The 26,830-nt window shown below is 40.4% G+C and overlaps 2 protein-coding genes across 2 annotated transcripts; both read right to left on the bottom strand.

Moving 5' to 3' along the window:
- Window positions 1–423: 423 nt before the first annotated feature.
- On the bottom strand, window positions 424–15,822 carry NUB1 (negative regulator of ubiquitin like proteins 1). Its single transcript, XM_082754381.1, has 15 exons — window positions 15,640–15,822; window positions 12,746–12,863; window positions 12,494–12,655; window positions 10,407–10,465; window positions 9,793–9,863; window positions 8,760–8,942; window positions 7,184–7,272; window positions 5,741–5,847; window positions 4,676–4,862; window positions 4,211–4,318; window positions 3,863–4,015; window positions 2,799–2,945; window positions 2,469–2,567; window positions 1,513–1,705; window positions 424–1,102 (listed from the first exon to the last, which is right to left on the bottom strand). The coding sequence occupies exons 2-15, from the start codon at window positions 12,860–12,862 to the stop codon at window positions 939–941; spliced, it is 1,839 nt and encodes a 612-aa protein (XP_082610507.1). The 5' UTR covers window position 12,863; window positions 15,640–15,822; the 3' UTR covers window positions 424–938.
- A 4,598-nt stretch (window positions 15,823–20,420) lies between these two features.
- Window positions 20,421–26,207, bottom strand: LOC309875393 (uncharacterized protein C9orf152). Its single transcript, XM_082754782.1, has 2 exons — window positions 25,687–26,207; window positions 20,421–21,606 (listed from the first exon to the last, which is right to left on the bottom strand). Exons 1-2 carry the CDS (start codon window positions 25,913–25,915, stop codon window positions 21,035–21,037), a joined length of 801 nt encoding a protein of 266 aa, XP_082610908.1. The 5' UTR covers window positions 25,916–26,207; the 3' UTR covers window positions 20,421–21,034.
- Window positions 26,208–26,830: the final 623 nt, after the last annotated feature.

Below are 26,830 nucleotides of genomic sequence, written 5' to 3'. Positions count from 1 at the left end.
TCCCTCTACCGCGAGACTGAAGTTACTGGAAGTAGATAAACCATTTTTAAGAAGAGCTAACACGGTGAACTTGCCTTCCAGGTGGAAAGGAGTGCTTACAGAGCAGAAACCTGGATACTATAAAAGGCACTCAAACCCAAGTACTTCTCCACAACGTTGAGAACCCATTTAGCCGGGTACAACCACTGCCAGAGTGGCTGAGCTGGGTTTTGTTCAACAGCCAGTTAAAGAACCTGGTCCGCGTGAAATTAAACACTTCAATCAACCTGAGGTGTGTTGGGTACCTATAACAGGAGGAAAAGCTGCTTGGGGAAACTGGTTATTTAGGTACAAACCGAATTACACCCCCCTACACAAACACACAGCCTACAGAGGGGTTCCTGCAGCTTTTTAAGAGCAAAGAACGGAAGACTGGCCAAAAGCTGAAGCAGCATATCGTTATCTTTATTGCCTGTGTAACACCTGCATGAAGTGACAAGCGAGATGCAGTATAAATCCATGCACGGATACATAAATGACTCTTAGAAATCCTTCAGAAGAAAAGAACGGTTTGTAAATAGACACCTCTCCAGCCTCATCACCTAGGTTTCTCATTTACAACCGGTTTTTAAAGCTGGTATTTTAAAGTGGCATAGAAATGCTTATTTACCTGTATTCTAAGTGAATCAACTTATTTCACAATAAAAATATAGTTAAGTTCTATTAAATTTTCTTCTGAAAATAAACGCTTCTATTTTTTTTTTTTGCTATGACAATAAATTACAATGTATCACAACTGTAGGCTTTAAGCAGATTTATAAATACGCAGGAATTAAGTGTTTCACCTATAGTTTAACTGAATTCGAGGCATTTAGTAAGAGATAAGCTGAAGATGCGTTTATAATCCAAACTCAATTTGTCAGGGGAAAAGCATGTAACTGAAGTAGAGGTAATGAGATTTAATGCTGTGGTACTTGTATATAGGATAAGTATTCATGAATGATCTGTTCTTCCTCCTCCAGTGTTAAATCCAGATAATCCTCTTCGTGTTCAGGAATATCCTCCAGGATTTCATTGACTGCATCGGTCTCCATGTCTTCGTCTGTCTGTGAGCTAGAAGAACCTTCAATAAAAAAGAAAAACAAAACCCCCCAAACAGTGGTGATTTCATTGCTGGAAGAAGTTTATACTTTCCCTCCTTCATCAGCATGACTGCTTTACAAGAACCAGTTACTGTAAGTGGTATCAGTTACAGCTGTATCACAGTAAGGGATATGTGGTCAAATCAGCTACTGCATCGCACAGATTTGGAATAAAACTTCTTAGCAATCAAAAATCAGGTATCAGCAAGCCAAAAAAAAGTCATCTACAGTGCTGTAGGTCCAGAAAGAATGACAGTCTTAGCTTACTGCTTGCTCTCTGAAGGGTACAGGCAGGGAGAGGTTTGTTTGGTGTTAATTCTAATTGGTGTGATGAGTACAGGTAGGTGGGAGCGATTAGTGTTAGGTGCTTGTGGCACACAGGAATTCTTACCTGCAGACTCTGTGGGTGAGTCCTTAGATGAAGCAGATTCTTCTGATGGACTGGACCCTTCAGAAGACAGCTGCAGGGAGGCAGGCAGAACTCCCCCATAGTGAGCAAGGGTCTGGGAAGCTAAGTGGATGTTGCCTCTAAAGACCTTTAAAGCTTGCTTTGCCGACTCATGGCTGAAACCCATGTACGTCAGCTACAGGAGGGAGGAAAAAAATAAAATCAGTACATATGGAGAAATCCAAGCTCATTCAGCACCAGTGACTGACAGGAATCTGACTGTGTGTCTGACAGTCACTCCTCTCGCACAGAGGAAAGCGTTGCATACCAGGAATTCCAGGACACTGACTCTGCCTTACTGGAACAGTTAACAACAGGGCAGTGACCCATTAAAGGAATGGGGATGTTGGGCAGAATCAAGAGCCTCTTCTTGAACATCAGACCAACTCTTCTTCTGTTTTCAAAAAGGAAACTTCAAAGCACTCCAGCACATTCACATTCCTGGAATGCTATTTACTTTTTCTACACAATCTGGTCTTCCTGCCTATCTGACACTAATTGCAGAGCCACACAAACTGCTGTGGAGCTTTTCAGATGGCCTGTGGTGAGAAAGACACAGCCCAACTCTTTCCCTTTTGCGCTACAATATGCTTAAAGACTTGAATGCATTTCTCATCTGCTGTCTTTTTAGGGTTGGAGCACTCAAGTGCACACATTTCCCTTAGCATTTGTGCACGACAGCTTGGTGTGAGGGGCAGGAAGTAAACAGGAATTACAATTCAGCCGGAGCGCGAGTTCACTGTGTGGGGCGGATGCGAGATAATGGAAGTGTGACAGCTCACGAGGGACATGGCACAAAGAATATTTGTGCAGCTTCGCTTAAGGAAGATCTGGAGGGGCTGAAGACAATTCATAAACATGACTATGAGCTCCCGAGAAAGAAAAGAGGTCTGACTCACTTGATCAATACTTTCTTGGGAAACTTGAAACTGGTCCATGGCCACGGAATCGTCGTCGTCATCGTTTTCCAACAGTAATTCTGGATTGTCCAGAATAAACTACAGTAAAATAGAGAGGGATTAGAATAGAGCAATGCAGTCGTATTAGTCCTCGGTATGGATCATCTTAGATGATGTCTGATTCACTGGGTCAGGAAGCAGTTCAGTTGTTACAGTTCAAAAAAAATGGTAGCTCGGAGCTAACCACTACATAAGGCAGAAAATCTGCTAAGCAATTAAAAAAAAAGTACTTTTTTTGGTACAGAAGCACTGCTCCTGAAAACCACTTACCTTAAAGGCTTGGTCCAGGTTTCCTTGTGCATGATGAAGAGCTACTTGAGCAGCTCTCTCTGAATAGCCCATACTTTTCAAGGTGTTTATGTCCTCTAGTCGCTGCCTTCTTTTAGCTCTCTCCTCCCTCCTTATCTGTGCTTTTTCCTGCAAGAACACAGCATTACAAAGCTAACTGTGCATGGCAATGCTTCGGCCTTCCCCTGGTGCATATGGGCTTTCTTGGATTTACTTCTTTGTGTAAGAATTTGAGGAAAAAGGATTTTTTGTTTTAAATATAGATATTACTGCCAGACACTCATCCCTAAATAAAGTTGTATTCCCATGAGCAAGCACCGTGGCTGTACTTCTGCTCTGAAGTCTCAGCAGATCAGATTCTTATGCCATCACAGCTATTATAGGCCCTGTGTGGTAAGTGATAAACCAGTCTGGCAGATGGGCCCATAGATGAGACTTGCCAAGGACACGCAGTCAGAAGCAGGCATGTAGCCAACAAGTTCTGAGCCGTTTGACTTTTCTATCCACGTTTCAGTGCCTGAAGTCCAGAAGTGCCACTTCGACTTACCAAAAGTGACTTCAGGCGCTTCAAATCTGGACAACACCCTCAGCCTCTTTCACACCAACACAGAACAGCCTTCTCTCCTTGTGGATCTTGTAAGTCTTCTAAGCCCAAAGCCATACAGTGCGGCCTCACGGTCACCCTAACAGCACTTTATTGTGCAACCTCCTGTCTTCCATGCCAGTCAAGCCCAGGAATGATAACTTTCACCTCGGTGGCTTTGTTTGCATACAAGACAAGAGCTGAGTAGCAAACACTGTACTACACTGAAAGGGTTTGCACCAATCACAGGTCTTTGGCTCTCTCCTCCCAAGTGTTTTGGGATAGAGCTTCTCTTGTTTTATTAAGTTTTGGTTTCAAACTTGTGGCAGCAGATGTCAAGCTGTTAGTTCCAGTAACAGCGCCAAAGCAGAATAATCAAAGCCCCTAATTTAGCACCACGGTGCATTAGTCACGCAAGGCACGATCTAACAGACACCCCAACAGACACAGTCCTGCACCATACCTCCCTCCTGTTGGTGATGAGGTTGGCAGCGTGCTCCACGTTCCCATGGCACGCTCGCAGGGCAAGGCGGGCTTCCTGTTCGGAGAATCCCAGGAGCGACAGGCGATAGACTTTTTCAGGATCTATGTACAGCTCTTCATATAAATGAGATGCCTGCAGGTAAATGGAACAAAAGTGGTGTTACCAACACTGTTGCTGACATACAAATGGAAAAGAATGTTTTTCTCCATTTTTCTGAGTAAGCAAAGAGCAGGCAGGTGCAACACAGAGCCCAAACAGAGCAGCACTTTTCCTTGAACAAGGTTTCTGGTGCGAACAACCTGAAAGTTTTCCCTAATTGTGTCTTACCTTCTGAATGTACTCAGCAGCCTCCTTTTCTCTGCCGCTGTGATAGTGTCCTATCCCTTGAAGAAGGTAAAGCCGTAGAAACAAAACCTTCTCACGACCATAGCTTCCCTAAAGAATTGTTAAGCAAAGATGGGAAGAAGGGGAAACATAAATGAGAACATGAATTTATTACTAAGAGAACACTGTACACACAAAGAAAACGTAGTCTCTAATATACAGCACTTTGTATGCAGATAAAGCATCACGTCTAGAACAAGGACATCTGTGCATATAAGCACATTTGCTGTGATCTTGTCACGTCCAACACTTTCACCATGCTGGCAGTGACACAACTAGATAGCCAGCAAAGGAAGCATGAGGAAACATTAAACTTCTACAAGAGGACCTTGTAATATTTGAGTAAGAACTCTTCTTTTTTATGAAGAAAAAAACAAAGACATCTGAATTAAACCAAAACCAGCGTACTTTGATATCAATCAGCCTTTCGTGGTTCTCCCCATAGCACCTCTGGAAGCATCTATGGGCTGTGGTCAGCTTTTTCTCGGCATCATCCAGGCAGTCCAGCTGCTCCAGGCGGAAGTAGCACCACACTATGTCCAGCTGCAGCACTGCGTAATTATCGACGGTGTTCAGCAGCTCTGTGCTACACTCACTGGAAAACAAAACTTTAATTTTTTGGGGGCAGGGGAAAGCAAGGGGGTGGCTGTTTGCTTTTTCCACACCTTTTTTTTTTTTTAAATACTAATGAAGCAACATGCTAGAAGCATGTATACTCACATATTTGAGGAAGCACGTGCTTCTTATCTGAGGCAAACTGACACCAATGGAACTTTAATAAAACATCGATCTCCCAACATATTCACTAATACATAGGACATGAATGATAACACTACACCTCAAAGAATTACAACAGTCACAGTTAATTTTGTTACTATTCAAGCATCTCTTTAAATGCAGAATGAATTAAACCCCATATAACCTTTAAGAGGACAGAGATCAATCATCTTTCTCAGCGCAAGTGATCACGCTGGGTTCTGTGCCAGTCTCCTTGCTCCACACAGATGAGAAGCAGACGGGGACAACGATACTTCTGGTGTTCTCAAAAGAGCAACTTAAGGTTCTGACTGCTGACCCCAAAATAGTTTACCTGCAGAAACCCTGACGTGCTTACTGACCTCTGCTATCTGCTCCACCCTTTGCAGGAAATTATTCCTTCACAGGAGCAATTGCAGAAGAGTAGCTGCATCTGCCTCTCCAGCTACAGCAATTTATAGCCCAGTACATGAATATTGATGGTTTGTTTACGTTATATGAAAGACTAAACTGCCCCGTGGCAATATCTGTTTCAGCTGTTCTCCACGAAGCCACCTGTCACCAAAAGTCAGAGCCTTTGTCTGCTATTTCCCGTCTGCAGAAGTAATCCTGGGCAAAACAGGCCCTGAATTACAGGCACAGACAGAGCTAGCAGTGTTCCTGTATTTGGTTGAGAGTACAGGAAAGCCAGGTATAAGGACTCAAAAAAGTTCTTACCAGAAGTGTTTATCAGCATCCAACAGATATGGCAGTGCTATTTCGTATTCTTTCTTCTTCATTAATGCTCTGCCCTTCTCATGATAACCCATGGCCAGCACAAGTGCCTGAAAAAATGAAGCGCCTGTGAAAAACATATTGAGACATTTCTGCACACCCCCCAGCTCACTTTTATAACTGAAAAGACATATCTAGGTAATCCAATAGTGCCCTTGTTCTTTCCAAGAAAGTACCATTCTATCAGTTCAGTAAGAGCAACACTGTTTCACATTGCTTCATACTTTCCTCCCATCTACTAATATTAATATATTGTCCAATTAAAAGCAGTGAATGCTACTGACACATGAGATGCTGTACCAAATTTAAGATTGAAACTAGATAGATTTTCAATAATGACTGATAAAAAGCTAAGTATTTTGTAGGTCCTACACTTCCTAGCAGTATCAATTTTGTTTTGCTTAGCTATCAATGCTACCTTGTAAACTTTAATGATTCACCTCCTGCAAAACCTCAGAACTGAAAATTAAATCTTGAATGTGGCAGGAAAACACTCTCGTTCCTGCAGCATGACAAATGGAAATACAAATAATATTTCTTGATAGAAACAATCTGCAATAGTTCTTCTCACCCATGTTCAATAGTGATGAAAGCTGGTGTGATTGCACTTTTGATTCTTCAACTCTTAGGGTGAGTTACTACTTTCAGCACTTTATCACAACAATATGCGCTGGGGGAACAGGCAGTTATTTTTTCCAATCATCCAGAAACTCGAGATGAACCAGAAAACTGATGCTAGAGCTGCAATTAACACATGTTGGGGCCTGCTCATTTCCCCCCCCCCTTTTTATTTTTTTTTTTTTCCAGGCATAATTCCAAGCAGTTTGTAGAAAATTTTCTATTTATCTTCACCAAATCCAAAAATCTGAAAAGACAGTGTCTACCACCACTCTTCTGCTTCAGCAGCCAACATCAGGTGTGTCACTCCTACTACAATTCAATGCACGCACCCAGCCAAAGATTTTCAGCTGAGAATGTTGGCCTTGAACGTGAACAGATTTAAATCTGAGAGACTCCCGATTTTGTGAGACTCAGCAAGTTCCCAACTGAAACCGACTGAGCCTAAAGAACAAGTTATTTTCATGTGGTTCTCGGGCAACTCAAATTTAAAACAGGTGGTATGCTATAACAAAGTTACAGCTCATCTTAAAACACAAAAATAAGGCAAGATTACATCAATTGTATCAGCAATTAGGGGTCTGTCTTGACTAAAGTATCCTCAGTTCTTCTTTTATTTCAAAATTATTTCTGTTAAGCATACATCTACTGGACCCAGTGTACAATCCCCAAAAAGCCTGAGTGTATTTCAATCTCACATTTGACATACTTCACTAATTAAGCTTTACAAAGCTATCTTATTACCTTTGTAAGATATTTTTTACTTACTTTTTTAGCTTGAGGAGGAATCTCAATTGACCTCCCAGTCTGATTAGCTATATCTAGATATGGAGCAGTATCTGGATCCAAGTACTCCTCTGAAACATAAGAAAAAGCAGTCTTAGTTTCAAGTACCACCTTCCAGCAGAATAACATTGCTGTCATAAAATTATGTCATTAAGTGCATGGTTAAACAAAAAGTAAACAAACCCAAAAATTCTGAATTCCATATGAAGGCTGGTTTGGGACAGATCTGCCACCAATGTTGTCAACTAGCCAAGCCCAAGAAACTTTTAGGGTCTCTTACTTAGAGAGCTGTCTATGAGCATCCAGAAATTTATGTGAATTGTAAAGAGTTTTTTTCAGAAGACAAAACCACCTACATTTTACGTGATATGACACTTGAAATACTTTATCAAATAAACCTTACAGAATACAAGGAAATCCTCAGCACAGCTGATAAAAAAACAAAGAAAAATACAGCTCAGTATTTTCCATTCCCCATATATTTAATGTTTGTGACCAAGCTATCAATTTTGTTCTCACCTACACTTGATTTAAAATAAAAAGATGTTTTTCTTATAAATAAAAGACAATTAAGAGAAGTTTGCTGAGATTAAAAGCTTACAAAAGGTTTGTTAAGTCTTTTTTAAATTTCACATAGCTTTGAAGAGAGCCTTGAGCCTGTGAAACAATTATGGACTCCATGCCATACTGTGGCATTATGCTATAACTGACAGTGGTAAATATCTTTAAAATGCCCTATACAGGATCCAAGGCTTGGGATCTAAATTACCCCTTAAGTCAATAAAAGGAATCACTTCTTTTAATTTGTCCAAAATCTGACATTACAGTAAGAAACAGGCTGTCACTGGGCGTTAAAAGCAGCTTTGTTCACGTATTTTTGTTGCATTTGGCAGGAACTCATTACATACTCAATTTCAGTTTCTTGTTTGTGGATTTTTCAAAACAATAAAGTAGCAAAATGATTGAAACTCACCATCTAGCAGTGCAATTCATGGGCACACTTAACCTCATTTTGAAAAATTATTACTGTTAAATTGACTATATCCCTTTAACTTAATCCACAGTTGCTAGCAATCAGCATCAAACACAATGAGAAAAGAACAGCCACATTATAGATCAGAGTGACAAGAGAGCTGTTCTGCACAATGAAACCATGGTTACGCACAGCCATATCTGAGTTAAACTACAGAGAAGTGTGTAATGACTTATAATACATTATTCCACTGTGCTTATGTGTACAATAAATTTGAAGCCTGTTCGCAGAGTTGCCAGTCCCCTAACTGTCAAGTGTCAATTAAATAATAATTGATTCATTTTATGTCCCTCTCAAAGTGCCAAATATTTTCTAGCATTCCAGTTTTATAGGAGTTAGAGTAGAAGAGGCAGTTTTAATCAACTTAAAATGCAGTTTTCAAGTTGGTAGAAAACTACACCAGTATAAGCTGAAGTCTGGTCATGGAACAGGTACTCTTCTACACTGAAAGGCCATTGAGAAGACAAGTTTTGATCAGCAAGACTTAACAACCAGCTCTCCACCTCCAAACCATTTCTGCCTCACCTCTCTCTGCTAGAATTTCCAAACCCTTCTTAGTCCTTTGCATCTTGTCACTGATGTCTTTCTCTTTCTTGCGCTGAAGTTCCTCTTCCTGAACCTTTCTTTTAGTTTCCTCATCGCTCTGTTCCAGTTGAAGCACCATCACTTTCGCGTTGTGAGTTACACCCTGATCTTCAAGAGTTCTTCCTGTAAAATAAAGTATGATGAATGAAATATAAATACTAATTTTACAAAGAGAGACCATTTTATGTTGTACTACCTCTGGAAGATAAAAAAACAACCTAAACAGCTCCTTGCCTTACTTGCACTGTACTGGAGAACTACAGTAATTACTAGACAGTGGTTTTGACTGAGTACTTGGGTCAACTACTGACATCTTCAGCAGAAATTCAGAAACTAGAAGCAGACTGGTATTTTAAAAATGCTTTTAAAATGTCTGGTATGTTTCTTTGCTTGCTTTTTTCCAAAGCGTTCAAGAAATATGAGTGTTTCTATTTCAGTTAGTAGATCTCCAGGCAAAAAGTGGAATAACGTGAGGTTAAACAACGTGTCCAGAATCATACACCACAACAGTACCAGGACAGATGAAGTGGGAATTGAAGCCAAGTTCTTATTATCAAGTTTATGGCTTTACCTACATCTGACCTCTTCCAAGGGAACTAAATATGCTTAGGGAATCAATAAAAGGAAAGTAGCTGAAGTTGAACATGTGTAAGACATTACAAAAAGTTTTTGAATGTGCTGTTATACAATATGGACTTTGGAGAAGTTTATGGTTTCTCTTAAACATATTTTGGGCGTTTCAACACTTAATAAATGATGAAAATCTACTTTCTGAAGGGATTCATATAATCACTCTAATTCTTTCTGAGGTTTTTGATCATTATGATTTCTTACATTTCCTATAGAGCAAAACCTGACAAATATAACTGCTATTCCTTGGGGATTTTAGAAATTAATAAAACTGCAAGAAACTTTGCCTCTGAGAAGCAATAAAATTGAAAACACAGAAGTATACTCAACTAGAGATACATACCCAGGTCAAGCTGCTTCTTATTTATGATTATTTTGATGGCATTTTCTTTTAATCCATGTTCCTGTGCTATCCTGTGAAATAAATCATTGCACCCATTAATATAAATTTGTAAGGATAAACAGTGTTTCTAGAAAATGAATACATTCATAACTGGTTTAACCTTTTGCTACAAAAGGCTGCTGGAAATAAAAATAGCATCAGAAAGCTTTCTGAATCGCTTAGGGAAAAGATGGGATGCAAAATGGGAAAAGCAAAACAGGCAGAAAAGAATGTGATTTTAGTACGGTTAAACATATAGAAGGGAGAGAAGCTGATGGCCACTGCTCAGCAGACCCGTTACAGATTTGGAGCACTAATCAGTGGTGCCTTCTCAGGTACTTGTTGGTGACTTATAGAGGAAAGTCCCCTTCCACAGTTGTAACTTTTCTTTTTTCTGTTAAACTGCTTTTTACATGAAGAACTGCCCTCTGTATCACTGGGCATCCTATTCAGACATGCTCAATGCTAAGAAAATACTCAAGATAACATGACAAATAGCACACCATTTGTAGTTTTAGTACCGTATGACAGTATGCTACTTCAGAAAAGAAGAGCCAAAAGGTGATTACACTTACTGTGATCTGAGTTCCTTGCCTGTGATGAACAGGCTGGTTTCCAGTGGGATTTTTCTGCTCTGTAGTAATTATATTGGGTGGGGTAAGGAGGAGGGAAGGAAAAGAGCATGATATCAAGATACTTTGGACATTTTCTTAATTAACTGTTTTACAACAACTACAATTTCTTTCTCAAATAATAATCATGTTAACAGGGTTATGGCTTGGCATACATATTAGTAATTTCTGGGCAGGGAGTCTTGCACTTGCTATACAGTGCTAAAAATAAGCATTACCACAGCAGAAGATGGAGAATTAGATAAATCCAAATTCAGAACCAAACAATTTAAACTGACTAATTTAATTATGCACTTCCAATCTGAACTCTGCTTCGTAATTATGCCACTCACCTGTGACTGGCTAAGTTATGATTAATTCCTTATTAGTGTGTCTGGTCCCAGATTAGATAAACTGGAATTTTAAATGAATTAATTCCCTTATGCCCAGTAGCATTGAAAAGAGAAATTATGAAACTATTTGTTTGCCTTAACTGCACAGCAATCACTTAACACCCTCTACCCTTTTGCCCATCACATCCCCTAGTAATTAATTTTCACTACAGGAGAGAGAACAATTATGACTGTGCTGTGTTTTTTAAATTATTCGGTAACAACAACAAAAAATCCTTCTGAAGCAGAGGTTATCATCTAAGATCATCATCTTCAGTAGAAAATACTACCCTTTTCCAGGATGACCACTCACTTCTGTTGCTGATGACAATCTTTAAGTGTCCCTAAGTAGGGGAGTTCTCTTTTCCTGTTATCAGAGTGGACAAAGATGTACAGCACTGGGGAAGATGCTGCTCCCTCAGAGCGGGATCAAAACTGGGAACTGTCTGGAAATCACAGTTGTGCTTGCCAGAGACTGGCTTTGTCTGCACTACTACAAACCCTAACCAAGAGCCCGTCCTCTGTCCTGTGACTGACTTGCACAGGGCTGAAATCTCCCAGCCTTCAAAGCCGAGCAGCTGTGTCCAAACTGATAGAAATCAGTCCCTGGCCCACATCAGCCTTACACTGCACCTGGCTGTGGCTTGGCAGAATACCAGGTGGACTGGGCAAAACTGCCTCAGAGATGATGCTAACAACCCACAGGATGTCTGACTGTGGAACAGCGGCCAGCCGGCCCCGTGAGAGTTGAGCTGACAAGGGTAGACATAGCCACAGAATCCAGTAGGGTGACCTGCATGACACAGACTTCGTCAGATTCACTTCATTATTCTGTTTTCATGCATAGCACGCACCAAAGGCTGAAGCCTGGCTTTAAAAAAGCAAGACTTAGCGAATTCTAATTATGTCAGGCTTTTTGGTCTGGACTTAGAATAGATGCGTACCTTCACAACAGAAAACCATCCCTCTCCTTTCCAAGTTCAAACACTGGATGTACCTTAAAGTAGGTGTAGTGCCTGGGCTGGAGGAGTTACACAAGGATGATGTAAAGTCACTGTAAAAACCCTGCCAAATGCCACGGTTAAAAGCCAAAGCAGTTCTGTCCAATATCATCATCCACACGCAGCTAAAGATGACACTGCATTCAAGCTGCTTATCGCACTTAAAGTTTTCTTTTTTTTAAAGAAAAAAGCTGTCATTCAAACAAGGATAATGGTAATAAAGTGATACTCATATGCTAATGCAACTTTAGGTATTTCACAACAGAAAAAAATATATCTGCTCTTTACTGCTAATGTGAGCGGTTAAATCAGAAGGAATCAAATTGAACTAGACAGACGCTTAAATCTAATGTACTTTTCTTAATTGAAAGATCATTTCTCATTAAATCCTAAAGGAAAGACAATTACTAATCTCTCAATATTATATTCAATTATATTCCTTTGCTGTGCTATTTCCATCTATCTGGGAAACTAAAATATACCTACAGAACTTCTCCCCAATGTATTTTTTATACCTCAACACAGATCTCTTATGCAAATCACCCCTACAAGTTAGGGAAGTGAAAACATTTGAATTAGATACAAAAAAAATAGTACTCAAAAGGCCATAATCCTATGGCCTAGGTACTTATCCTAACTTTTCTGCAGTGGCACTTACTTTTCTTCGAGGCAGATATATATCAAGTCTCGCAATCCCAGTCACTTTAAAATTTTCATTTCCTGTTCCACGCTCAATTGCTTTACATCGTATTTCTTCAAGCATATTCTCTGCATCATTCTCATTGATATTCAGCTTGGATGAATATTTCTGTGCAAGCTCCTAAGGAAACAGCAAGAAAAAAAACTGGCAAAATACACCAGTAACAGGACATGAAAAGCACGTGACACCAACTCAAGACAGAATATTTACCTTCATCTCTTCACCAGCTTCCTTATTCTCATTTGTGTATGGTGGTTTCCATAGCTGAATTTTGTCTTCTCGTAAGCAACTTGTCAGTTTTGCTATTAAATACTTCTTTTGTGCCATCCTTTTAAAACAAAAGCATTGTTGGAAGGAAAAAGAAAGGAAAATAATCAGTCTTTTCATATAGCTTTCCTGTATTAAGATAGTGTTTTTTTTACTGAGCCTAAACAATATTGCAGAACTCTGTAAAAACAAACAAACAAACAGAAACAACACAAGCAAACAAACAAACAATTCCCTTGAGTATAAAATGCATCCCATGTATTTTGGTGATGACGGGAATCTGACAACCAAACTATTATCAAAAACCCTGGAAAGAGGGTGAAAGCTGGACTGAGACAGAGCTAATCCAGGGGTCTCCTGCTTTGCACCTTGGTATTTCAAGTGAAATGAAATCTCTTCCTAACCCCTCACGTAAAATGGAATTACAGAATGTGCTGATTCATCAGCCTCTGTGATACAATTCTTCTGCCCTGCCCTGGAAAGGGCTGCTCATTCCAATCCCCATTTAAAACATTTTTTTGCTGTACCTCTGCCTTTCTGCTTCTCCTGCTTCCTTGCTTCAACAGCCTTTCTACACCAGCGGAGGCTGAACATGAATTATTACCCTCTTTGGCAAGACAGAAAGGAGCTATCAGGAAGAAGCATCTCAGTACCACGAGCCTCACCATGAGAATACCATAGGGCAAAGTTCTTATCCCTCTGGCAAAGTGAGACCTGCTACAGGGATGAGAGAGATCTTTGTCTCCCCAGTCTCAGTCGTTTGACAAGAAAGCATGTTGAACAGTATCATTAAATGGAACTGTAAAATTCTGGTATCACAACAATGAAACAGCAGGGCATCACTTGTCACAGTCCAAGAGATGCTCTTCCCACTCCCACTGCAAAGTTAGAAAAGGCACAACAGAGGCGGAGATTAGAGGTGATGTGTGCTGTAAATCTGCAGCAGGCGATGAAGTTCCCATCGCTGGGGAGAAGATGGTTGTGGCTGAGCAGAGCAGTTCCCTGTCTCCCAGGTAATAGTTTAGGCTGAATTCATCACCAGAGGTTATTCAGCTGAGAGGAAGCAGTAACCTCTGTGAGGGAAGCAGCATGTCCCTGAAAACTAAGCAGAACAAACAAAAACCACAACAAGAAACAGGGAAGGCAGAGAGAGGGCAAGGAAAGGCAGATGCAGTGATCTCGACAGAAAAAAAAATCGATTTGGATATTAAAGCATGGAGCACTTGGCTTTTGGACATTTGGAATCATATGCAAGACATCTTTTAATTTATATAGAAAGGCACTTAAAGTGTTGGCATTTGTGCCCTGAGATTGGCATCAAAACTGATTAAGTGGTTTCATTTTTCTTTTGAGAATGGTTTCATTTTCTTATTCTTGTAGATCAGCACAGAGCTCTCAGGAAGAAGGGGACAGAATAGGAGAATCAGATGCTACCACCCATTTGCACAAAGCCTGTTCCTTGCTTAAGGCATGCTTTCTGAAAATAAAGCAAAAACAACAAAAAGACACACTAGGCAAAAATCCAACAGCTCCTAAATTCACTTGTCAGCGGCATCTCAGCCCCAGCTTTAGTGAGCTACAAAGAATCTTTGAATGCTACAAAGACAAGAGTCTCTTCTAGAGAAGAGCCAGAGTGGCTAACTGAAACAAATGGGGATTTTAACAACCCTTCTGCTTTGTTTCCTGTCATTTACATAGTGTCTGGCCAAATCAGGTGAGGCAGCCCGGCTTTTTCTTGCTGAGATGCTGTTATTACCTTACAGCTACAGCAAAATATGGCGTTTACAAGTAGAACCCAACAGACACATTCCATTTTCCAAAGATTGTCTTAAAGTTACTGACAGAGCTGTTCTCCTTTTCCAAACTATGTCACGTAATTCCCATTAATAACTTTAAACACTGAGTTTTGCATATTCAGAGTATGCTGAATGAGTGCCTCATACCTATATATAGTCTATTTAACATAAACCTAAGAAGCAAAAATGTATCCACAGCTTTGGGGCATCCAGACAAAGTCTAAAGTTGCAGTAAGGTTAAATAAGGCTACAAGTTGTACACTTACCTTTTTATGAATATCCTATTTTATAGTTTTGTACGTTTGTGATTTCTTACTCATCTACTAAGCCAGAAAACAACACTGCAGCCTCCGATTAAACTTACCCGTTCCCATCCTGCATAAAAAAAAGGGGCAAGTTTCCCTTTCACAACCACAAATCTATCCCTCTATATGTAAAATATCTCCCGTTTTTCATAAATTAATATTTCAATGTAACCAAATCGCAAGAGGATCTCTAACGACGCCTTTGTGACTTACCTCGCCACCAGCCAGCACAACAAGTGTGCCTGAAATGCTTTCACTTTCGGTAAGGGTTTAAAGGGACTTTCTCAAAACTGTTTTGGTGAAGAATTGGGAGGGGCTTTGGGATGCCAGGGGGGGAGTTTTGGTAGCTCGGGGGTTATCCTCTGGGGCCAGCTGGCCTCATAGGTGAGAGAAATGAAAATAAATATAGAAATAAGGGTGAAAAAATAAATTTTTAAGGGAAGGGGCAGAAGATGCTCAGTGAGGTTATAAATAATAAATACCACAGCAGTTATAAATAATATTATTGAGGTTAAAATAAAAAGATATGGGTGAAACCGAGGCTCCCTGGAGCATCCACTTGGTACCCCCGCAGCTCGAGGGCGGCTGCGCAGCCTCAAGCAGCACCACGGGCAAAACCACGAAGCACTTTTGGCACCCCAAACCCCTGTCACCACCATCACCCCTGTCACGACACCATGGCGACAGCCCCCACCCCCAAAATCTCCCCGCGCCCTAAGAAAGGGGGGGCACCCACCTGAGCCTCCACGGCGGAGGCCGGGCCTGGGGGCCCAGAAGATCCCTGAGGGGCTCGGGGGGGGGTCTTGGGGGTGCTGCCCGGCGGCCCCTCAGCCCCCCTCGGGGGCTCCGGGGGATGGCGGCCGCCTCCTCGGCCTCACGGAGCGGGCGGCGGCCGCTGGAGGCCGGTTGCCTCAGCAAGGCCGGAAGGAGCCCGGGGAGAACGGGCGGGCGTCACGTGGGTGAAGCCGAGCCCCCGCCGCCATCTTAGGGCTTTGCCCTCAGTTTCGGGGGGGGGCGGATTTATTTTAGCAATGTTAGGTTGAAATCAGGGATGAAAGAGTGGGGGCTTGCTTAGTTGTAATAAATGTTTAATTAAATAATAAATAAATTAAATAATTTTAGATTTATTTAATTAAATAATAAATTAATTAAATAAATAATTTTAAATTTAATTAATTAAATAATAAATAAATTAAATAAATAAACAAATAAATTAAATAAATGGCTAAATAAAGCAATCGTAATTATCAAAGCCAGGAATGAAGGGCTGGGGGGGTTGCTTAATTTCACTCCAATAGACGTTGCTGAGTTGTCTTTGCTTACTGCTGTGCAAATGAACCCAAACGAGGAGTCTTGGGCCCCCTCCCAAGAGGATGTTTCCTGACAAAAATGGGGAAAACCTGTCTCAAAAACCAGCTGAGAACAACCATGTGGTTTGGACAAGAGCCAAGGAGCAGCTGAGTCTGTACAAAGGCAGGGGGTCAAGCAGTGGTGATGAAGAGGAGTTATCGGCCTTCGTCCCCATGACCCCCCAATGACCACCAGCAGGCGCAGATGGGAGGAGTCTGTGGAAATGACTTCTTGGAGCTAATTTTAATACAAAGCTGAGATAGGTTATTCATATGTATAGGTGTATTGGGAAACTTCATGCATATATAACTTTTTCCTGTATATAACCAAAGCAAGTCAAGTGTTGAGGTGTGCATGCACTTGGGAGCTATCCCAGTGCCAAAATAAACCACACACCTACTTTCTAACTCATTTACTTTGAGTTGTAGAGTTATTTCAAGAATCAATGTCTGCTTGTCCCCTCGAAAATGATTTGGAGAACAGATTTGTGCTTGTTGTGCGGGTGTTAAAATTAAACTGGGTTCAGAGACCTGAGTGGAGCAATACATCGTGTGTTGTGGTCCATGGGCATGCCTTTTACCTCCTGCTGCCATCCCCGTAGTGCCCCATCGCTGGGAACAGGCTGTGAGGCCAGGTGGGCTGTCTGGTGCTACACTTGTACCAGAGACTCCCAAAAGTTTGCAGCTCATAGAAACACAGAATATCCTGAGTTGGAAGGGTCCCACAAGGACCACTGAGTCAAACTCCTGGCTCCAGGTGTACCCAAAAATCAGAATTCAGCTTGCTCCTGGAACCCTGTTGGGGCCTGTAAAAGACATCATTATTTCTGGTGTAACCCATTAAAAGAATGCTTTAACTTGTGAGTTGATACTCTTTTGTGCCCAGTTGTCCCAGTAGCTAAGGGATTTTCTTCTAACTGCTCTGATAAAGTTAAAGCGCTGCCCAAGAATATTACTTATTCCAGAACAGATGGCCCTGCAGGTCAGTCCTTATGTAAAACATATTCCTTACTCAGTCATGAAGCTAGGTGGGGGTGCTGCATACTGAAGCTTAGAAAATGGGAACTTCATAGGTACTGTGGTTCGTGAACACGACTCTGAACTAGAATTTCAGGATTCCAGGCTCCCCCACGTGCATAAATCATTCAAGTTTGCCCATGGGTGAAGTAAGGGTATTGTTACTGAACTTGCTTTTATGACAAGTCTTGAGTTCAATGCTTGAAACTCTGCTGAAGCTGAGTAACACAGTGATGGTAGTTACTCCCCCATGATCTCCAAACATGAAGAAGCTCCAAACAGCAAAGGGTTTTGCAAATCAGGAGCACTTGAGAATTGGGACTTGCTAATATCTGAAGGTTTCCATTTTTCTTCTCATGAAATGTGTCCTTTATTTCATTTTCATTTATATGAGGGCTGCTTTAGAGGGGAAAAAAAAAAAAAAAAAAAAAAAAAAAAAAAAAAAAAAAAAAGTAGAATTCTCCTCAGGCAATGTACCTGTGTAACATTTCAGTCTCCTGAAATGTAACAACTTTTCTCAGAACTAAAAATACTCCACTAACAAGTGAAAATTCGTTGAAATTTATCTTCCATAATGACCTTAGGAATTAAGCTGAAAGACTTCTCCAGAGGCAGAATGCCCTTCCTAATTAAGCTCCAGCTAGTACAAAGCAAAAAGCAAGCAAGTTTGCTGGAGAACACTCAGGAAAGGCTGAAGTGTTTGCATGAAAGTGCCTACAAAGGATTGAGTTACTTAGTCCATGCATAAACTTTCACCGAGTTTTAAATCAAAGTACTCAAGGTCTATGTTTAATTAAGATAACTAATTCAAAGCACTTTAAAACAATTTAAAAGTATTTGCAGAAAATAATATCGCTAATTTAATCAAATAGGTTTATGGAGTAGGTAAGTGGCCAGATAACATTTTAAAATTTCTGTGATAATGATTTAAAAGTTTAGAAGTTGCATTCACTGAAATGTTTTTGACTATTTTACTGCAAGTACCCAGCCAATATGACCTTAAATTAAATTTTTAATAGTTCTTATAGTGGCTTCTTGCTAGCATGGGATTTTTTTTTCAGTTATTCCTTTGGCTTTATGTGATTCTCTTATGGTCTACAGACTTGGAGATGCAACAAAAATAACACTCCAGTATAATGAAAGGCTGGAGTACAAATCAATATACTCTGTAATAAGAAAGTCAGGTAAATAGAAAGCTAACGTGCATCACATAGTTCAAAAAAATCATTGTCCCTCAATATTTCTCTCCAGGTACTTTCTTATGGCTGGTTATTTAGTATTTTATCCCTGTTGTACCTATACCTCTTATTCATATCTGTTTTATCTATTTTTTTTCCTTTCTAATCTTTCTTTAAGTACTCTAAGTACTGTTTTTGTTGCTGTTTTGGTTTGTTTCTTTAAGTGTTTATGATTGCTTATTGATGTTTCATGCCTACACTGAAATAGGAATCGGTATCTGAGCTGGAAACCAGTCTGTGGCAAGCCAGTTTATTGAAAACATCAAAAAAAAAAATTTGAAAACACTGAAAAATCACAGTGAATGCTTCTACCAAACTGATGTCTTCAATCTGCTGCTTTTACTAAAGATGAATGAAAAATTCTTGAGGAGTTACTGGGGCATACTCATCACTATCGGTAACAGCTGCTGCTTTTCAGCGTGGCATCTCAAAATACATTACTAAGCAAGTCCTGAGCAAGAAGATCAGTAAAAGCTACTGAAGTATATCTTTAGAGAATTTTGTTAAGGAACCTCGATATTCTTTTGCCTTTCTCGTAAGAATGGTCACTTCCAGGAGACAGTTGCCTGCCTGGCTACTGATGTTGGCTGGATCAGTGTGGGACATGAGAGAATTTAGGTCTGGAATGGTGTTGAGTGGCACAGAAAAAAAGGAGGCTTGGCAAGAGGGGTTAGAACAGCATTATATTCTATGATATTCTTTAATTTTCTGCGCTCTTACGAAACACCGTAGTACTGTGTGCCATGGTACTGGGGTATTCTCACAGGGATTGCATCCAGATCAGGGGCCCCCAGCACCGGCAGGACAGGGACTTTTGGGGTGAGTCCAGAGGAGGCCACGAGGATGCTCAGAAGCTGGAGCAGCTCTGCTGTGGAGCCAGGCTGAGGGAGTTGGGGTTGTTCAGCCTGGAGAGGAGAAGGCTCTGGGGAGACCTCCCAGCGACCTGCCAGGGCCTGAAGGGGGCTGCAGGAGAGCTGGGGAGGGACTCTTGGTCAGGGGGTGTAGGGATACGACAAGAACTAATGGTTTTAAACTGAAAGAGAGTAGGTTTTGAGTAGATACAAAGAAGGAAATTCTTCACTCAGAGGGAGGTGAGGCCCTGCCCCAGGCTGCCCAGAGGAGCTGTGGCTGCCCCAACCCTGGCAGTGCCCAAGGCCAGGCTGGATGGGGCTGGGGGCAGCCTGGGCTGCTGGGAGGGGGCCCTGCCCATCGCAGGGCATTGTAACCAGGTGGACTCTGAGGTCCCTTCCAACCCAAACCATTCTCTGCTTCTGTACTTATGGCTATAAACCTCCTGCAATGGAAGCATAGGCTGTGATGGCTGTGTGCCAGCTGGCTCTTTGTAGGGCTGTGAAGTTTTTGGGCCATCCACCCGATCCTTCTTTTGCTCTCCTCTTAGGGCTGTGGTAGATGTGGAATAGTTCAGAAGAGCCAGTGGCTGCCAGGGGTATAGTTCAAAATCAGTCCTCATGAAATAAGGAGACATCTCAACTCTTCAGTTTTCCTGAAACTTACCTGTCAGAGAGACCTGTCCTAACACTTGCCTCCAAAAGTGGGCGATATGTAGCATGTTTTCTTTTTTCATTGAAAAGCACCTGGGACAGTCTCCTTTGACAAAGGTGTAAAAGGAAGGGAGACAGAAATAACAACTTCCTTTAAAAAATAAAAATAGCATGGGTTTGTGGTACAGTTGTGCCACAACAGCAAACATTAAGCCTTATACATAAGAAATTGTGTCACTGCAGTTATATTTGTGTAGGTTACATCCCCTTTGAGTGCATCCAGCTGTAGCAGCAGAAAGGTGTGTTATATTTCTGGTAAGGAAGGTATGTTGCTGTAGGGTATTGGGGAATGAAATAACTATTTCAGAATTTTGTTTTTTTTTAATGAAATTCTGGGGGCGGAATGGAACCAGAAGTATGTTTTAATAGGATTTACATATAGGGAAAAGGTGCCATTTACTATATCCCATTAAAACAACAATAGAAATGAGCACAGGTTTTATTCATTGATTTTAAAAGTACATTGAGAAGTATCACGAATATCTTTTCAACGTTCCAAAAGGAAAGATAATTATCGAATCATGTTTACTGTATAAATCACCTTCAATACTGCTTCATTACTTATTTGTCTAGTCAAATTGTAACACACTGAAATTTAGCCAAGTTGCTTCATTAGCAGTTTTGCTAATCTTTGCTCCAGCTCTTTCAGGTATTTCGAATGCTGTTGTGATAAAATTTTAGTTTCTAAAACAAGTAACCTGAAAATAGAGAAGGAAACAAACAAACAGATAATTGCTCCTGTATCTGGAATAGCAGCAGAAGTGAGTTTCTGTTGCAGTCCAGCATCTTCATTACAAAATGTCACTTTACATTGGACTGTAAAGCAACAGATTACTTAGAGAAGATCTTCCTTGACTAATTAGGCCTTCAGCAGGTTGATCAGGGTAACTAGGAAGACTGTTTTGCTGTTTTAAGCTTTATTCATTTTTTTTTTTGGACTAAATTTTAGGTATTACTGAAGGTCTTCATCGCGAGACGTACAACCCAAGCCTCCTTGCTGCTTCGGAAATTCTGGGTGCTTTCTTATTGGGGAAAGGGTAAAAGTCTAGCTTGTGGCAAGCTGGCGTGCATTTTGTAGAGGAAATGTATTGCTGCATCCAAACTGCCGAAGTGGCTGATTTCGGAGGAGGCTTTGGGCAGCTTTCTGCAACGTTGCTGCCGTTCTCTTTGCTGAAACCGTTCACCATGCTCGAACTTCCCAGCTGACTGAGTGCGGATAGTTCACCCTCACCTTTTAATTCCTGGTGCTGCAGTGGGCTGTTTTCCTTTGAAATCAGTCTCTGGTTGTCAAAACTGCACGGTCCATTCCTGCAGTGAGAAGGATCCCAGGGAACTTCTTGACAAGGGGCTTGCGCCAGGCGGTGAATTCCCAGGTGAGTGCGCCATGGTGAGTTGTCTTGCACGTTGCCATTGCTGGTCACCTCCAGTCTGACCTTTCTGATGGGAACATGTTCTGTAAATGACTTCGATTTTCTAACTTTTTTATTAATTAAAACAGCACTGACCATCGATTCTGGGAGAACAGATTCCTGTGCACCTGCAAGAGAATTGCATATATGCAATTTATTACTGTGGCAGAAATTAAGGGTCTAATTTCTGTAGCACACACTCCTCCTTTAAAGCTCTTCAGCTGAGTTTATCTGTACTCTTTCCATCTTTGACTGAGAGTAGTACAAGTTCGTTTGATGCCAGATTACGGAGTAGAAGTATTTCACGTTCAGTTTTGAGGACATAAATGCTACGATAGGATCAGTCAAAAGATAATGGAGATTTATCAAGTCAATATTGATCTAAGCACTACTCTAAGACTCATTAACAGCACAGATTGAGAATTGACTTTTAGTAATTAACTGCTTGTAAGCAAAAATTCTTAAGGTGAACGAGGGCTTGCTCAGTGTGTTGATAGGTACTGTGATGTGAGAGAGAAAAATGTTTAATTCGATACTGCTTGAGGCTTGTATTCACAACCTAAAAATCATCTGAAAATTTCTTCTTTTTCTGAACAAGGGTCATTAACACAGAGGTGTGTATTTTATTTTTTAATTGTATTGTTTTCCATCTCTATGGCTTAATTTCTCATGCGGTATGAAAGTTACTGTTAGACACGTATAAGATATTAAGGATAGAAATGCTAACACTACCTTAATTACACATAGCAGCCATCAGATTCCTGAACACAACTGGCCTGTGCCTTGGAAATGAATAGCAGCTGAACCATTATACTAAAGATAAGCAAACAGCGCTGTTGTCATTGTAAGTGCTAATGAAATACACTTCAGTTACTATAAATATAGTTTAAAGTAGGAGTAGGAATAAGAGAATGCTGACCTTATTTACAGGGTTGAGTTACAGGAACTGTGTCTGTTGCAAGAGGAATTATAAAGCATATTGAAGTGAAAAAAATAGAGTGGTGATTGTGTTTTGAAACAGGAGAGCTGAATAGCTGCTCCAAAGAATTGTCACCTTGAATTTGAAATGAAGCTGGTTTGAATAGGAAGTTGCCTTAAAAAATGCATGCGCACACAAAAAACCTTATAGCTGCCTTTCATGCCATTTAACAAGGACCTATTTGAAGATGTCAGGACCAGCTGATATACTGGCAGTAAATGGTCCTGTGCAACAGGGCTTCAGCTGAGGAGGGGCTTCCGTCACCGTCTCTGGCTCCCACTGCTCAAGCAGTGACATCGGCACAGTTTCACTGAATTTTTTCTGCTCCCTCAGCTGGCCGAGTAAGGTTGATCTGATATGGGCTGCTTGGTGGCTCTTGGCAGTGGGAACCACGTGAGCCCATTTCTTCCATCCCCCTGCAGTGCCACTGGAAGAGAAGAGATGAAAGGACGTGGCGAGTAGAGGTACGGATGTGTCTCTGCACATGTCTATACAGTGAAATACGCTCAGAGAATTTCCTAGGGTGAAACCATTCTTAGAGATAAGATCACACAGTGCTCTATTGTGGAGCAGTGAGAATCAAAGCTACAACTGGACTTTGCCCAGGAAATAAAGCTCAGCTTGGGGGCTGCAAAAAAGTTCACTTGCAAAGGAGATCCTTCTAAAGCCTGCAGAACAGCACAGTGCAGCACCAACCTACAAAGCAGGGCTTGTTCTTCACTTGTGAGACGAGAGGAAGGAGGAACTGAGAGACTGAAGGGATGCAGCTTTGCACATTTTTTGTGGGTATAACTACACTCCTGGATGAACTGGCATTGATAGGCAATGTCAGGTATTATCTAGAACCATTTGAACTGGTCATCAGGAGAATTCCAGGCTGGCTTGAGCTGATCAGAGAGTTCAGGGTAACGCACCAGTCCAAGTCAAATAGCCTGAACTGGTTTTCGGTTCAGGTTTGATTTGATTCCTTGGCTGCAGGTGTGGCACACAAAATTGAGCAATGAGCTCTGATAGGAATGTCCAAGTCCTCTGTTGAATTAACAAACATTCAGCACTCTGAACTTCTAAAGAAAGCTCGAATCAGATCTTTGATCATTGGAAAAGACAGATTATTTTTTTAATTGCACATAATAGCCTTGTTGCAGGGTTGTCTACCATGCGGCCTTTTCTATGTCATCACAGGTGCTTTTACGGTTGTGAAGTAACAAAAGTTGATCTTGCTTCAAGTTAGCTTGGGAAATTCTTGGAGGAGATTTCTGCAGTCAAAGGCCCAGTGTTTACTCTGTTGCCACTGCAGTGCTCCAAATGCTATTTTAATTCCTACAGCAAACACTGCTTTTCTGCTTCACAGTCAATGAATAATGAATGCACTGCTGTATCATCCCCTACCTGGGGAGTTTCAAGTCTTGTCAGCTTTTCTTCTCAAATAATCAGGAACAGGCAGAAGTGTGACTGTGGCTGTGTGTTTTGGGGAAGGAACAGAAGAAAGTTGTTTTCAGGTGGCTTACCAGTTAGTAACTCATTATTTCTTAACAGCTCTGGTTAGTTCAAGCTTGTAACTGAAGGAGCAGAGGGCAATATGCTGTCTCGATGTGTGTTGCTGCTTGACGTGCTCTTAGAAACTGATTCATGTAACAGCTTCAAAGTGCTGAGCTATGTAATAGGTTTTTCCAAATTCCAAACCATAGGAATGCTTAAGATTAATTCTCAGGACACAGAGAACTCAGCACAATAACAACAACAATCAGCTGCTTCTAACTGCAACATTAATCCTTTCCACATGGCTTGCTGAAAAGTTCAATGCAGAGGGCTATGTTTATGTGGATGTTTTGGTTTCTGTGTATGTACATGAAAACATGTATGTGAACTTCTAAATTTTAAACTTCCTAGAAACTGTACAGCCCTGCTTTATCATTCTTTAAACTTCTATTGCTGTACTGGAAAAAAAAAAAAAAAAAAAAAAAAAAGGCTACATTCATTATATCTGAAGTTTCGTCTGAATTTCACCTAAATACAGACCTCTGCTTCCTTTCTTTACCTGGTTTTGTTGTTGCAATAGTTGACTAGATGGCCTGTTTTGTCTTCATGTTAGTTTCCTTCTCATACCTGATAAAATAAGCCTGTGTATTCATATCCTTTTCTTCCTCACAGAGGCTTAAATTCTTTTAACATTACAATTTCTAGACATTTGAATGAAATGATACTGAAGAAGTTAATCTGTTTTATGGCTCATGATGTGTTTTTTCAATTGTTTTGATGATAAGGTCTGACCACCAAAATCCAAAACTGCTGAAAAATATAGGGGAAAATGTAAAGAATGAAATAGCCCAAGTTCTGCATTTGTTGAGCTAAATACTAATATTGGAGGTGAAGGAAGCAGGTTTTGCATATTATTATTACATTCATTCATTATTACATAATATTACATTCAAAAACAACTTCATTAATGGAGTTAGTATTCTCAATATCACTTTAACTTAGAAATGAAATGAAAACACATCAGAGCAATATGGTAAGCAGCAGACTAACTAAAAACTTCAAAGTAGTTGAATGTTTGTTTTGTAAAAGCTGTCTGACATAGCAGGTAGATGATTGATACTTCATTACTTTTTTATTTATTTAATTTATATATTTTCTGAGCTATGTGCAATGAAAATGCTTTCAGAAGCCTTTTGTTCAAAGATTGTATATTAGTTACCCACTATAAGAGTACATTTTTCGTTGTTGTTGTTAATCAAAAACCCAGCTTATGCCTGATATTTGCTATTACTTCTTGCAGTCTTGCAGAAGGCATTTCTCTACATAGGTAAAGGAGAAGAGAAAAAGAAAGAGAAGACCCAGCATTGATTGTTCTGACAGAAGCATTCAAGAAAGCAGAAATGTTGCAGAGTACATCGCACAAAAAAACCTGATGATAGATGTGAAGTACGTGGCTCCTGTAAGAGATTAAGAACTCTACTTTCCTGACTAAAACCTTATATCAAATATGTTCATCTGTTTCACATTCACGTTAGTGTTTCACTGCTGTGAAACTGATTGATATAACCATAAGACTGCCTTTTAGTGAAATGAATAAAAAAAAAAACACACACAACGAAATGACAGAAAAGGAATTCACTTTGTACCTCTCTTGAAGGTGAGAATAAAAAGAACAAAGAAAGTTATTCAGTATTTAAAGTAAAAGTTTTTACATCTACATTTACATTGTTTCCTAGAAATCAGAGCATACCTGTTTTAAATACAATAATGTGTGACTGCAGCTTTTGCTTCTGTTTTATATGGTCGTACTGCTCCTCAAGTAAGGTTACATCCATCTTGGTTGGCTGCTTATCACGATCTGAAGCTTGTTGCTCTGAGGTATGAGTCACTGAAAAAATACCAGTTATGTATTTGTAAGCCTTTACCATCTGTTCCCACAAGGAAGAAAAACTCATGCAAAAGCAGGCCACTTCCTTCATTGTGCTGGCAAAAAAAAAAATAATAATAATAATACAAAAAAAATCAAATATGAAGCATCTGAAATCTTCCTAAATGAAGAAGTAACTTTCTTCTGAGTATGGTGATTTCTTTCAGAAGTTGTGCTGTCTACTCTGAAGTCGTGGATATCCGTCAGCTTGTTCTTGTGCAGCGTGTCTTGAGCTCCTGCATACAGGGTTCATGATTATGACTGGATAGTTAGATTCAATGTTGACTTAAGGTTGTGAGCGCATGAGGCTTTGCCAAAAAAAACAGTGAAATACAAAACCTCATTGAACACAGTCAGGTGCAAAGAGGGCCGGATAATACTGGTTTATATAGTAATGTTAATTCTTAAAGGGATGCTGTCGTGGTGACCTGCCCATGACAGTAATTGCATCAGGAAAAAAACCTTTCCTCAGGTTTCTTTCTGTGTATTTTGTGCCTTTTCCCCCCTCTGCTCTCCCTTCCTTAATTTTCATCCAGCTTCATTCTTGTTGCAGCTTCTTTGGGCAGTGGGATGGGGACTGGACTGAGAACCTTAATAACAACTTGTTCTTATTGCTCCCTTTTCAGAATGTGTTTGAAGTATTCCTGGGTGCAAAGACAAAACAGTGTGTGCCAATGACACTTGAAACTGGGAAGCCAGAGATAGAAATTCCTTCCTTGCACTCATTCATTTTTTTCTGCATTTCTATAAAATGAAATAAGCTGCAGAAATAATTTATGTACTGAGAGCTGAATAAACTCTTTGAACACGTGGTGAGCCACATTTTAAACATTCTTACATGTTACAGTGTTATCTAATAATTATATTAAAAAAAAGTGCATGGCTTTGGATCATGTCAATTAAAGTATGAGACTGTCTGAAGTATCAGCTGCAAGTTTCTGTCCCTGAAATATCTCCTCTTGATGCT

The sequence above is a fragment of the Aythya marila genome (assembly GCF_965140915.1).
Source record: "Aythya marila genome assembly, chromosome: 2".
NCBI lineage: Eukaryota > Metazoa > Chordata > Aves > Anseriformes > Anatidae > Aythya > Aythya marila.
Note: the sequence above shows the minus strand (reverse complement) of the source record. Positions and strands in the feature narration are given on the sequence as shown.